General features: G+C 52.9%; 6 protein-coding genes across 6 annotated transcripts; 2 read left to right on the top strand and 4 right to left on the bottom strand.

Annotated features, from left to right (window-relative positions):
• Positions 1-554: 554 nt before the first annotated feature.
• On the bottom strand, positions 555-906 carry N7510_005012 (uncharacterized protein; the record flags this gene model as incomplete). The annotated part of the gene is made up of 2 exons (XM_056976938.1): positions 555-731; positions 814-906. The coding sequence occupies 2 exons, from the start codon at positions 904-906 to the stop codon at positions 555-557; spliced, it is 270 nt and encodes an 89-aa protein (XP_056836894.1).
• A 514-nt stretch (positions 907-1420) lies between these two features.
• N7510_005013 (uncharacterized protein) lies at positions 1421-2512 on the bottom strand (the record flags this gene model as incomplete). The annotated part of the gene is made up of 1 exon (XM_056976939.1): positions 1421-2512. One exon carries the CDS (start codon positions 2510-2512, stop codon positions 1421-1423), a length of 1092 nt encoding a protein of 363 aa, XP_056836895.1.
• Positions 2513-4096: 1584 nt separating this feature from the next.
• On the top strand, positions 4097-6426 carry N7510_005014 (Glycogen synthase; the record flags this gene model as incomplete). The annotated part of the gene is made up of 4 exons (XM_056976940.1): positions 4097-4552; positions 4608-5970; positions 6020-6215; positions 6267-6426. The coding sequence occupies 4 exons, from the start codon at positions 4097-4099 to the stop codon at positions 6424-6426; spliced, it is 2175 nt and encodes a 724-aa protein (XP_056836896.1).
• A 1082-nt stretch (positions 6427-7508) lies between these two features.
• N7510_005015 (NMT1/THI5 family protein) lies at positions 7509-8692 on the top strand (the record flags this gene model as incomplete). The annotated part of the gene is made up of 4 exons (XM_056976941.1): positions 7509-7543; positions 7597-7768; positions 7822-7971; positions 8021-8692. The coding sequence occupies 4 exons, from the start codon at positions 7509-7511 to the stop codon at positions 8690-8692; spliced, it is 1029 nt and encodes a 342-aa protein (XP_056836897.1).
• A 249-nt stretch (positions 8693-8941) lies between these two features.
• Positions 8942-10901, bottom strand: N7510_005016 (arylsulfotransferase family protein; the record flags this gene model as incomplete). Its single annotated transcript, XM_056976942.1, has 2 exons — positions 8942-10441; positions 10497-10901. 2 exons carry the CDS (start codon positions 10899-10901, stop codon positions 8942-8944), a joined length of 1905 nt encoding a protein of 634 aa, XP_056836898.1.
• A 1073-nt stretch (positions 10902-11974) lies between these two features.
• Positions 11975-13084, bottom strand: erg20 (bifunctional (2E,6E)-farnesyl diphosphate synthase/dimethylallyltranstransferase; the record flags this gene model as incomplete). The annotated part of the gene is made up of 2 exons (XM_056976943.1): positions 11975-12898; positions 12965-13084. The coding sequence occupies 2 exons, from the start codon at positions 13082-13084 to the stop codon at positions 11975-11977; spliced, it is 1044 nt and encodes a 347-aa protein (XP_056836899.1).
• Between the last annotated feature and the right edge of the window lie 237 nt (positions 13085-13321).

A 13321-nucleotide genomic window follows, 5' to 3' on the forward strand; every position in this document is an offset into this window, starting at 1 on the left:
ATTGTACAGAAGTTTTCTTGTTATGCGCTTTGATTGCCTATTGGATCTTTGTATACGTTCATATAGCCTGTCTACGCACGCATTATAGAAATAGCCCGGCGTTTTGTCTGTGAATATACAGAAGACCTTTTTGATCATTAACTTCAGACATCGAGCGTAAATAATTCGTAATTCCTCCACCATCTAGTCGGACAAGCCTCTTTACTGCCAGACCTTTTGAAGGCAAGACGTTTGACAGGTTGCGGAGACTGCCTAATACAAAATCTTAATACCCGAGGGGTCAACCCAATTCCATCATGTGTGAACCACTTTTCTCATGGTGGGATGCGATCATTTAAAGAGCTTGTTACATACACAGTCGGGATATTGAATAAATGATGCAGAACAAACCCGCATCCAAATGCTCCATCCGCAACACTCAAAACTCCGTCAGATTTAGCGCATAGCATATCTGAGAAACAATCCATATCACATATCCGTCGGTAAAAAGGAAGCGTAGCCGACGTAGAATTTCGCATATTCAAAACGAAAGACAAAGTGCTCGACAGGTTTATCTAAACACCCTGGGCACCGACACCCTTGTTCTCGCCGAGAGTCTTGGGCTCATGTCCGCCCTTGCCACTACCAGACTTTGTGGGACCAGCGCTGGCCTGGCCAGGGAAGACTTCGCGATTCGAACCGGTTTCCTCGGGCATGGGAGCGACCTTGTGGACGCGGTTTAGCTCGGCGTCCTGGTTGGCGAGTTGTTAGTATCCTTCTCTTCGGTGCCATTCTGTTGTGGCAGTAGCGGTATGGATGGAGGTATGAACGAACCTTGTTGTCAGTGCCATGAGCCTTCGTCACACCCGCCTCAATAGCGTTGTCGCTCTGAGGGACTCCGTTGTCGAACTCGGCGCCGCGGGGCATTGTGATTGATTTAGGTTGGTTTGATATGGGAGATGTAGAAGGTTGATTTCTGGAGATTGAGTTAATTTTGCTGCAAGCAACTGCAATTGTGGTGGTGGAATTACCTGAGAATGAATTGGGATGTCAATTGGAAGGTCGTCAATGGGGGTTTCCTGGTCTTTAATACTCTTCCTGGCAGGGTGTACTTGGAACTGGGCTTGACAGCATCATGAGGTCATTGTGGGGAACGGAGATGTCATCGTCTTTGATTCTTGGTCGACCGGCAGTATGTGTACCGTCGTTTTGCATCAACGACCTGAATAAAAATGGGTCTTATGGAATTCAGAACATTGTAGAAGAATTGATTCTCTGGGATGAGATGTCTTTGTTCCTGCCTATCAACCGGAAAACGTGATCAATAGCCTGGCCCTAATCTAACAAAGCGCCCCTCACCTAACGCCTTCTACCATCCAGAAAAGAGAAATCAATATTGTAAAAATTCGAAACACAAGAAAACATAGCTTTGGGGGTATCATCAACGACAATCTCTTTCTGGAACTCCACCGAGGCCTCTGCGGTGCTGAGCGACCAACCCAGCGATAGCCACAAACGACAACTCGTCAGGACCAACGGAGTTGCCCCGCCAAGTGCCTAGGCTGATACCGGAGACTGATGAAATCCCAGAAGAAACTCGGGTTGAAAAGCTGTGGATGCTTGGGGCGACGCCTCGCTGGATTTCCGAGTAATCCAGCGTTGCGAGGTATGCGGCAATGTGCGATTGCTTGTTGCGGTACACTTCTTGCGACATCCAGCTCTTGGCGCTGAACGAGCTGCGAGATTTGTCGGCTGAAATGGAAATAAAATCGCACTCTGTTGTCTGAATTGAGTGACGGGCGTCCTTAGCAGTGACAGTCTCTGTGGTGCTTGGAGTGCTGCTGGTCGGACGGTGAAAGCCAAGTCGAGCCATATTCCAGTCACGCTTGCAATCCGAGAAGATGCTAGGAGGGAATAGAATGTCCTTTGGGCAAGGGAGTGGCTTTCGTGCAATGGCATGCTTGGTTGTTGGCTGCGAAGGAATGTCCGAGCTGCTGTCCATCTCTGAAGCGTGAAGCGACGACGGGTTCATATCTTCCTCTTCGGTTATCCAGCTCGTGTGTGGTGAACATCTCAGTTCTTCAAGCGCCGTTGCGATCATAGATGACAACGGTGGATCGGGGCTAACCATGAAAGAAAGTACCGGTAGACGGGGAGGGCCTGCACCGCCAGGAAGTCTTGGAGCTATGGAACGTGGCATCACGCGAACATCCACGCTGGATGCTTTGGATGAAGGGTCCGGGTTGAGCACTCTCAGTATTCCAAAGTTCTTCCCACCCGGCTTCATGCTGCCCCGAAAGTAATCCACGTCCATGAGCGTCGATATCCGGTTATATGGCACGCCACGATAGCTTGGCGACGAGGCACGCTGAGATTCCGGTGCATCGGGCAGCGGTTTCAGGACCGGCGAGCTGATCTGTGTCTTAAGGGGCCGCAGTCTGCGCCATAGCTTCTTGGCTATACCTCTGGATGCGATTCCTAGAGGTGAGATGAGCCGGAGGCTTAGTCGATGAGCGAGACCGGGCTGGTTCATCGTGAAGTCTGTCAGGCGAGGAGGACAGTACTGGCACTGAAGAAAACCGAAAAAGTAAGTTGTGGATTTGATCATGATGCTGGAGAGTCTGCTTTATATATCGCACATTGGATGGGCAACCGAGGAGTGCAAAGAACCCCGGCCTACCATCTTCCCGAGACAGTGGAAGCATGTCTCGAACGGGTGTTAAGGGACTTACCATCGCAGCGGTATCGACCTCGAGATACCCACCAGTGGCACCGGACTCAGTTCCAGTCACAAGTATGATTGTGTACCCGCCAAGGTCGGGCAAAGGGGTGGTGGAGGGAGATGTTTGCTGCAGGGACAAAATGGGCAGGCAGCAGGTACGCGTTCTACGGCAATGCCCGACTCAATCATGCGTCTATACTATCTATCTAAGCCATTCTTTTCTATCCATTTGACAAATTATGTTCGGATGTTGGAAGATGTCTACCTGGTTGGGTAGTGTACTGGAGCGATACGATGCCAGAGGGTGACGTCCCTGACAGCTGCCCCCGATCTATGTACGCAGTGCTGCTCACATGTTGAAATTAAGCATTGCAACCCTACTAGTAGTGTTTTTGTTTCGTGACAAGAGCCGTAGCTATGAATCTACTCTTTCAACGCCAGTAGAACCAAACGGGCGGAACCAAGGCTAATTCGCTATTGCTTCGACTCGTGGTTGAAATAGTGAGCTATACATGCCGGGAACCGCTGAACGCAGCGGATTCCATGCGGGATTCCCCCCTGGAGCATGGCGCACGTGTTCCCATGTCTTGTATGGGTCCGACCATAAGGTGTAGAACCCCTCAGGGGACTGCGGCACTGGCCATTAAGGTTGCCAGATGTGTTGAAAACTCGCAATTGCAGACAATGCCATTGGGCCAGTTGCTAAATGTTGCACGGACAGCCAACCTAGGAGTTCCGCCGTGCTGCTTAGCCTTCATTCCAGCCATATAGACTAGCAAGCTACGGAAGTATACCGCTCCATGGTCATGGGACTACGAGGACTCTATCTCCCTGGGAGTGCGTAATGAATGCATGCCCACTGCAATTATGGTTATGAGACTTCCACATATGTAGTCCACACGCGCTTCTCGCTTCTTGCAATCATCGCTCTCCGCTGGTGCTGGTGTTGGGATTGTCCTCGATCCTGAGGCGTTTAGGGTTTGGGGATTGATTAGGGCCACTCGTATTATGGCACCATAGGACTATCCCAAAAAAGTTGACCGACACAGCCAACGGTCAGGAGTGGCGTAGCCCTCAATGGGTGACACGGGTGGACTTCTTCTTGTCGCACCGTGTTCGCAGCTTCCCTTCCGGATAACCACTGGGACTAGGCCGGAGAACAACGCAAGAGACCGGACGTACCTAGGACAGGGGTGATCCACCACCTAGGTCATGTCCCAAGCCAGTTGAGGGAGGGAAACCAAGTTCGTTGGCCCAGCCCCCAGATAGACCCACTTCTCTTCCCTCCCCCCGCACAGACCGAGAGCTCAAGAAAGAGCTCCACGGCCCGTTCAGTCAGTCTCTGCTCCCTCTCCCCTGTCGCTCCCTCCCTTCTCCCACCCCCTCTCTGTCATAATGGCCGACGAGAGTGAACCTACCCGTCGTGATGTTCGCAATCACATGCTCTTCGAGATTGCCACCGAAGTCGCTAACCGCGTCGGTGGCATCTACTCCGTACTCAAGTCCAAGGCCCCGGTGACGACCGCCGAGTATGGTGAGCGATACACCCTGATCGGCCCGCTGAACCGGGCCTCCGCCATGGTCGAGGTCGAGGAACTCACGCCTGCTAGTCCGGCCATGCGCGAGACCATCCAGTCTATGAAGGACCGCGGTATTGACCTCCTCTACGGGCGCTGGCTGATCGAGGGTGCTCCCCGGGTGCTCCTGATCGATACCGGCACCGGGTATCGCTGGCTGGACGAGTGGAAGGGCGATCTGTGGAATGCGTCGGGGATTCCCTCCCCCGCCGCCGACCATGAGACCAACGAAGCCATCGTCTTTGGATATTTGGTGGCGTGGTTCCTAGGAGAGGTTTGTCGGACCCGGCGTCGATGAGGAATAGCGGCTGACCCTGAATGACTTACAGTACTTGGCCCATGAGCGCCGCCGCGCTGTCGTAGCTCACTTCCACGAATGGCTGGCGGGCGTGGCGCTGCCACTGACCAAGAGGCGCCATATGGATGTGACGACGATCTTTACCACTCACGCAACACTCCTCGGCCGGTACCTGTGCGCCGGGTCTGTTGACTTCTATAACAACCTCCAGTATTTCGATGTGGATGCCGAGGCGGGCAAGCGGGGGATCTACCACCGCTACTGTATTGAGCGCGCGGCCGCCCACAGCGCAGACGTCTTCACGACGGTCTCGCACATCACCGCGTTCGAGAGTGAACATCTGCTGAAGCGCAAACCCGACGGAGTACTGCCAAATGGGCTGAATGTCAAGAAGTTCTCTGCGATGCACGAGTTCCAAAACCTGCACTCGCAAGCCAAGGAGAAAATCAATGACTTCGTCCGCGGCCATTTCTATGGCCACAACAATTTTGACCTTGATAACACGCTCTATCTCTTTACCGCTGGTCGGTACGAGTTCCGCAACAAGGGTGTCGATATGTTCATCGAGGGCCTGGCCCGCCTCAACCACCGTCTCAAATCGAGTGGGTCGACCACGACCGTGGTGGCCTTTATCATCATGCCAGCGCAGACGTCTTCGTTGACAGTAGAGTCGCTCAAGGGACAGGCGGTGGTCAAGTCCCTGCGCGATACGATTGAGAACATCGAACAGGGTATCGGAAAGCGGATGTACGAGCGCTGTCTGTCCTGGAGAGAAGGAGACAACATGCCCGACGAGAAGGACCTCATCACCAGCCAGGATCGTGTGCTGCTGCGCCGTCGGCTTTTCGCCATGAAGCGGCACGGCCTGCCCCCGATCGTGACACACAACATGATCAACGACTCGGAGGATCCGATTCTGAACCAGCTCCGCCGAGTCGAGCTGTTCAACTCTTCCTCGGACCGAGTGAAGATTGTTTTCCATCCTGAATTCCTGAACTCGTCCAACCCGGTTTTGCCTTTGGATTATGATGACTTTGTCCGTGGAACGCACCTGGGAGTTTTCCCCTCGTACTACGAGCCCTGGGGATACACCCCCGCCGAATGCACCGTCATGGGCGTTCCAAGCATCACCACCAACCTGTCCGGATTTGGATGCTATATGGAGGAGTTGATCGAGAATTCGTCCGACTATGGTATCTATATTGTGGATCGTCGTTCCAAGGGCGTCGACGATTCGGTCAACCAACTGACCGATTTCATGTTTAACTTCACTTTGAAGAGCCGACGCCAGCGGATTAACCAGCGTAACCGCACGGAGCGGCTCAGCGATCTGCTTGACTGGAAGCGGATGGGCCTGGAATATGTCAAGGCTCGCCAATTGGCTTTACGGAGAGGTATGATTCCTAATCTCACTATTAATTCTGTTGCTCATATTTCTGCTAGCCTATCCTTCCTCCTTCGATGGCACCGAGGATTATGCCGACTTCATCGGAGGGACTGAACATAAGCTCTCACGTCCTCTTTCAGTCCCGGGTTCTCCACGCGATCGCTCGGGCATGATGACCCCCGGAGACTTTGCTTCCCTTCAAGAGGGCCGAGAGGGACTAACCACCGAGGACTACGTTGCATGGAAGCTCCCGTAAGTGTCCTTTTCTTCACTCAAAGACTTCATACTGATCCAGTTTTTTAGTGAGGAGGAGGAACCGGATGACCACTTCTACCCCCTCACCCTACGGACTCGTAAGTCTATTGAGCGTGCTCAGTCCCCGCTGGATAGCATCTCAATCAACGGCAATCGTCACGCGGAGGGAAGTCCCGCAGCGGAGGCAAGTCCCGCAGCGGAGGCTTGAGACTCTTCCATCCGTCCAACGTCTGGAAGACTCTCGCTTGCTGTTCATCTCAATGGCCGTTATTTGTACTTGTCACATTGTCCCTTCTGTCTTCCATCCCGAAACCGACGACCCTTTGTAATTGCTCACTTCACTTGGATTTTTGTTTTTGTTTGCTATTTCCGCTGCTCATTGCTACTGCATTTGAAGCCTCTGTGTTGTTTATTTCCGTCATCTCTCCCTCGGGTCGAGGGTGAGAAATGTACTCGCATTGGTAATATCTGTCTAGTCACTATTGCACGAATGCAATGTCTTCTAGTTGTAGCCCAGGGGATTTGTTGCTGCCAAGGAACTAACCATCCGATCGACCCGGACTGGAATAGAGTTACCAATGGGAGCCGCTGATCGTTTTCGTTGCAGCGTCTCGGTGAGCCTGTGAGGTCCACAATAACGACAGAGTAACGATCAAGGACGTAGAGAAATACCTCAGCATCACATCATTCCGAGTCCACCCCCCACGTATTTAACCCCTCCATCGCCCTCTTTTTCCCGCTTTCCTTCTTCCCCTCTCGTGCTTTTCACTCAGAATTCCATTTCCACCAGCTCTACCAGAACTCTACTACCTTACCTTCGGTACGGCTCTCTTCAATGGAGCCACGCAGGTCCTAGTAGACCCTCCCTCTGGAGGATTGTCCTCCGGGAGAGGTCGCAGGACGGGGTCCCTCGCTACAATGGTTTCTCGTGGATCAAGGTATCGTACATAGTATAACAGTCACTGCGCACGCATGACAGGTGTTCGGCGTCGTCTGCGGCCTTGATCTTCCGAATGAGCTCTCTTTTCTCGAGAGAGCTAGTCTAGGTCGAGGCGGCGGACGCGTCGTTCTGAGATTATACTGTCACAACTTGATCTAGACAATACTAGCGAAAGGACATGCGTGACTTTGATTGCCCCTCCCCTTTGTGTTTTGTTGCATTCAGTCTGTTTTGCTTCTGGGAGTTGACCACGTTGAAGGTTGATTTCTGGGGAGAGAACAGATAGGATGCCCTTGTCTCTGTAATACTGACTCACTTGGAAGACTCAAACAGTCGTGAACAACTCCAAGATGGCCACGGACAAGATTACCTTCCTGACCAACTGGTATGCTGACTCTATAGATCTGTCTTCTCAGTAGCTAAATGTCGCTCTTCAAGGCACGCAACCCCGTACCACGCCCCGCTGTACCTCGCCCAGGCCAGAGGTTACTTCAAAGAGGAAGGCTTCAAGGTGGCCCTTCTGGAGCCCAATGACCCCTCCGATGTCACCGAGATCATCGGCAGCGGCAAGGTCGACATGGGCTTCAAGGCCATGATTCATACGCTGGCGGTGCGCCAATCGTTGTCTGCTAATCTAGGACACGCTGACCCAGAATTGTACAGGCCAAAGCCCGCAACTTCCCGGTGACATCCATTGGCTCGCTGCTCGATGAGCCTTTCACCGGCGTCGTGTACCTCAAGTCCAGTGGGATCACAGAGGACTTCCGCACCCTGAAGGGAAAGCGAATTGGCTACGTCGGTGAATTTGGCAAGGTTAGTTCAATTACTTTACCGAGATGTACATATCAAACTGACGACCCAGATCCAAATCGACGAGCTCACCAAGTACTACGGCATGACAGCCGATGACTACACCGCGGTCCGATGCGGGATGAACGTGACCAAAGCAATCATTCGCGGCGACATTGACGCGGGCATCGGCCTCGAGAACGTGCAGATGGTCGAGCTGGAAGAGTGGTTGGCCTCCCAGGGCCGCCCTCGCACCGACGTGCAGATGTTGCGCATCGACCAGCTGGCCGAGCTAGGCTGCTGCTGCTTCTGCTCAATCCTGTACATCGCCAATGACGCCTTCCTGGCCGCCAACACGGACAAAGTGGCCAAGTTCATGCGCGCCGTCAAGCGTGCCACGGACGCCGTGCTGGCCGACCCGGCCGCCGCGTACGAGGAGTACGTCGATATGAAGCCTATCATGGCGGACCCGGTCAACCGCAAGATCTTCGAGCGCTCCTTCGCCTACTTTAGTCGTGACTTGAAGAATGTCGAGCGCGACTGGAACAAGGTGACGGCCTACGGAAAGCGTCTCGGTGTCCTTGACTCGGGATTCGTGCCCAACTACACGAACGACTACCTGTCCTGGACGCTCGATGCGGATTCCACTGACCCGCTTGGTGACCAGAAGCGTATGGCTCAGCTGCAGCAGGAGGTTGCTTCCCAGGGTGGCTTCAAGCGCTTGCCGGTCCCGGTCACCGCTTAAATGAACAGAGCATGCACGGAGGTTCCCAGCAAGGAACAAACGCCCTTCTCCTATCGAGGTGTGACGGGCAATACCAGTCTTCACTCCTTTGTCTGGCTATATTCTAACCATAAGAAAATAAAATGAACAATCGCGTTGGCTCTATGAATACGTATACAATCAATCACATCGTAAAATACAGAGAGGAATATACCACCACTGGCTCTAAAATGGAAAACGCCATGCCTCACCCACTGCAGGACACAAGGACTAGAGCTCGCCTCCTTCCTTGCGCAAAAGCGCGGATCTGACTGTGCCGCCCCTTTCCTCGTCCTCATCAGACAGACCCGACAGATCATTCAGTTCGTTGATGTCATCTTCTGACAAGCCAACAGGCTTCCATTCTCCACGCCCAGCCTCTTGATCTCCGAGTTTACTGCGGAGCTGTTGCCTGAAGCCAGCGCAGCAGGAACTCGTGCCCAAGAGCCACAGACAGATGGCCAGGAATGAAGCGGATAGGAACCCAATGGCGAAGAATAAGACCGACCGTATCTTTGCATCGTCACCATCGCTCTCGCCACCGACGACAATGTAGCTGGCCTGCTCTGGATCCCAGTTCAGGGAACCTGACACTCCTAGGGGATACCCCGTGCTGTTGAGTGCAACGACACGGAGTGTGCGGTGAGGTGTGCCCGGCGGGATGTTGAAGATGGTCTCAAATCCAGATTTCGGGACTGCAGAGATGAAAGTGAATTTGTCGTTCGAATCTTCTTTTCCATCGGCCGAGAGACGGCTTTCACGCTCATTGTGGGACTTGTGCGTCCCTTCCAGGACCCAAGTAGCCACCTCGGTAGCGCCGTTCCAGCTCACGGCGATCTCGTTGTCCGACAGGGAAATATCCGGGTTCGTTTTAGGCAGTCCTACCCAGTTATGTTTGGAAACCCGGTATGAAATGACCCCGCCTCTACCAAAACCCTTTTCCGGTGCGAAATGCACATCGCAGAGCACCTCACCGTCCATGTTAAATTCGGTCCACAGAGCGTCATACCCGTACCCGAGTAGCACATTGCCGTTGTCCAACACCTGCACCGAACCCTGAGATCTGATGCTAACGGGAATCGGATTCCAGTACTCATGCCGGACCATCGCGGTCATATCCATCTCATCGATATCCAGAAACAAACCTCGACTCGGTCTTTTTTTAGAGAGCCCGCCGGCCCCGCCATTGTCAAAGAGGGTGATTGCGCGCTTGCTGTCCTCGTTGTATTTCGGCTGAAATCGGGCGTGGTGCTGGAACCTGATATTGGTAGCGTTGCCGCCAGACAGATCCGTAAGGGAATTGCCTGTCCCGCCCAGTTGCCAAATGATATCGCCCGAGCGGCCGTCGATGTATACAATGCAGCCCATGTATCGTGATGACACGAGATAATTGCCGCGCTCATCCTTATCAACGCTGTTGAGGTGGAAGAAATCCCACGGAGCGTCTTTGGTCTTCCCGCCTGCGATACCGCGCGTATTTTCCTTGAATGAAAAATGCTCCGACGCCCGCCACTCGAATAGGAGCTCGTTCGTCTCGATGTCAACCTCTTGGAATACCCCGTCCCAGATATAGCCGTTCTCAGGCCCATTTACTTCCCGAAGGTCGGCGGGGGCTAGGGGAAACGATGTCAACAAAGCTGTGTCGTTGCTGGTAATCCGGAACTCGTGCAGATCCGCGGGAAGGCCGTTGGCGCCGTGGATCTTGTATGCTTCCTCATAGTGCTTGTTGAGCTAAATCCGAATCAGTCCGTTTTCCACTATCCATACATCTGTCGAGCGGCCTTACCATGTAGAGAGTCCCATCTCCGCGGCCACCGAAAGCATCCTTACCAGCCCAAAAGGTCAAATAGCTCTCATTGCGGTACTGGTAGACATTGGCATTATACGTGCTGCCATACTCTTTAAACCAAACAAGGTTGCCGTTCTCGTCCACGATTGTGGGCCCGGACTGGTTCACGCTTGCGCCTCGTGGCGTGAGTAGCGTATACTTGCCATCGTCGCAGGCGCGGCTGTGGCTCCAGTAGTTGAGGAGAGGACCTTGGATATCACTAGACCGGTAGTTATGCACCGGCCACGAGCCGAATTCACCCTGGGAGTACTCGTCGGAGCGAAACAGGCTATTCTCGTCGAGGAGGGCGGACACATCGCGGAATAGCAGTAGGAGCAGAGAGAATACGAGCAGCGGGCTCATGATGTCGGGTTCGATTTCCCCGAACACATCATTTCAGGGAGCGAAGGTGTCAAGGCTGGTGGGCTCTTCAGGCTTGAGGAGGATGAGGAGGAGGATGAGAAGGAGGATGAGAAGGAAGAGGATGATGAGGAGGAGGAGGACTAAGTTCTTCAGCCCCAGAGCCTTTCAAATCTCGAAGGGGCCAGCTATGAACCGATTACGCTGGTGGGGGCTGAAGTGTCGCACTAAATACGGCCCCCCAAGGACCGGGGGAGGTAAATACGGCGGGCGAAAATTTGATGGGGCTGTGTCGATTCAGAATGGCCTCTAACTCGCTCGGTGGCAGGGAGAGCGAGCATATTTGCACTCGTGAAACGCGGCTGAGCCATATTGTATTTCTGAGAGCGGAATAGGGGTATACGGGTGTCAAGTGTGGGGACCACATTCGTACTTGTAGAAACATACTCGGCGTCATTGGGAGATTCTTGGCAATTGCTTATGCGACGCTTACTATCATGTATAGCAAAACCTCTCTAATAATAGTAATGCAGATCATGGAAACAACTGGCTAACTTCTATAGTGAAATTTGGACTGAGATCGCGGTTGATAATTAAGGATGCGATAGAGATACGACATATCAAGACCGATGTAAAAATGTTCTCCGTTTGGGAGTTGCACCATAAAGGCTATGGAATAGTGCCCTCTCCCACATTACCGACGCTGATCTCTTCAGTGATCCCAAGTAGCCACTCGAATCCCTGTGGCCCGAGAGTGGTTTCAATGCACTCGCCAAAATTTAAGCTGACCCTGAACTCGAGCGGGCCTTCTTCTTAGTGCGGATTTCGCGACCTGCGTGTCGAGTGAGTAACTAGTACTACTCGACCAGTTACCCCGTTGTTGTTATCAAAATGGTACAAAAGGTATGGAATCCATAAGAGAAAACATATTGCTGGCACAACAGGGACTAATTCAGAAAATAATAGATTGCATTATCGCTAGAAACATATTTAGTTCATTTGTATAGACAGACGATCTCGCTAACACAAGTCACGGGTATCGTAAGACATTTTTCTATACCCCAGACATAGAAAATCTATTTGGTGCGCTTGTAGATCTTGGCAAGGAAAGCCTCGAACACCTCCTTCTTCAGGCCCTTGGATTCATCCACGGCGGCGATCTTGGCCCGCAGATCGCCAACGACGCTCTCTTCATAGTCCTTGTAGAGCTTCTCAAGCTCAAGCTCGTTGAAGATGGCCTTGACCTTGGCCTCTTGCTCTTTGTCCTTGCGGCCGTAGGCAGAGTCCAGCACCTGGCGCTGCTCCGGGGTGCAGCGTTGGATAGCCTGATTGACCAGCCATGAGCACTTGTTATCCTGAATGTCGGTGCCAATTTTGCCAATAAAGGCGGGATCCCCAAAGTTGTCCAGGTAGTCGTCCTGGATCTGGAAGTACTGGCCCAGAGGGATGAGGATATCGTGAGCCTGCTTGAGGTTCTCCGGGGTGGCCCGCTGCAGGTAGTGCATTGCCAGAGCCACCGGTAGGTAGAAGCTGTAATAGGCCGTCTTGTAGGTGACAATGAACATGTACTTGTCCATGGAGAAATTGTTGAGGTCGACGTTGTCCTCAGGAGCGGTGATCAAATCACACAGCTGGCCAAGCTCCGTCTGCCAGGTCGTCTCGAGAAACAGTTCCACCAGGTCAATGTAAGATGGGTGAGAGCGGAACTTCTGCTTGAGGATCTGGTAGATAGCACCCTCCAGCATGAAAGCATCGTTGATCGCGATCATGCCCACGCCCTCTTGCCGGTACCAGCAAGGCTGGCCGCGGCGTGTGATGGAGCTGTCCATAATGTCGTCGCTAACCAAGAAGAATGCCTGCAGCAGCTCCGTCAGCCAGCCTAGGATGCTGAGGTGACTGAACTGCTCTTCGCTCAGGGGCTGCTCCAGAAGCGCGATACCGGTGTCGGGGACGGAGAGCCCACGGTTCAACTTGCCACCGGGTGTATTGGCGTTGAGAGACTATCGTGTGACACTCCATTAGTGGCTGTGTGGGCTTCACAGATTCCAATTGGAAATTAAACCCACCTTCTCGAACCACTCCATCGCATTGGCGGGCAGGTTGTACCGCTGGGCGTGGGCCAGGATATCCTTGACCAGGCCAGGCCAGACAGCCTCGAAGTCGGCACGTTTGGTGGTAGAAGCCATGATGATTGTGCAGGGAAAATGAGGGCAATTGGAAGAAAGATCGATCTTCCCTTCCTTCCGTTTTTCAAAACCCATTGTTCCCCCCGCAGAGACTGTTTGGCGTATTTGTACTGTTTGCACCGTTTGTTTGTTATTGTCCCGCACCTGCCCTGTTGCCCTGGTCAACTCCAACACCGCACATTTCACCCTCACAGTCTCTTTTTGGAACTATACGAGATATCACAATACCTCGAAGTG

Source organism: Penicillium lagena (assembly GCF_028827675.1).
Source record: "Penicillium lagena strain IBT 129212 chromosome Unknown utg000002l_segment0_segment0, whole genome shotgun sequence".
In the NCBI taxonomy this organism is placed as follows: Eukaryota; Fungi; Ascomycota; class Eurotiomycetes; order Eurotiales; family Aspergillaceae; genus Penicillium; species Penicillium lagena.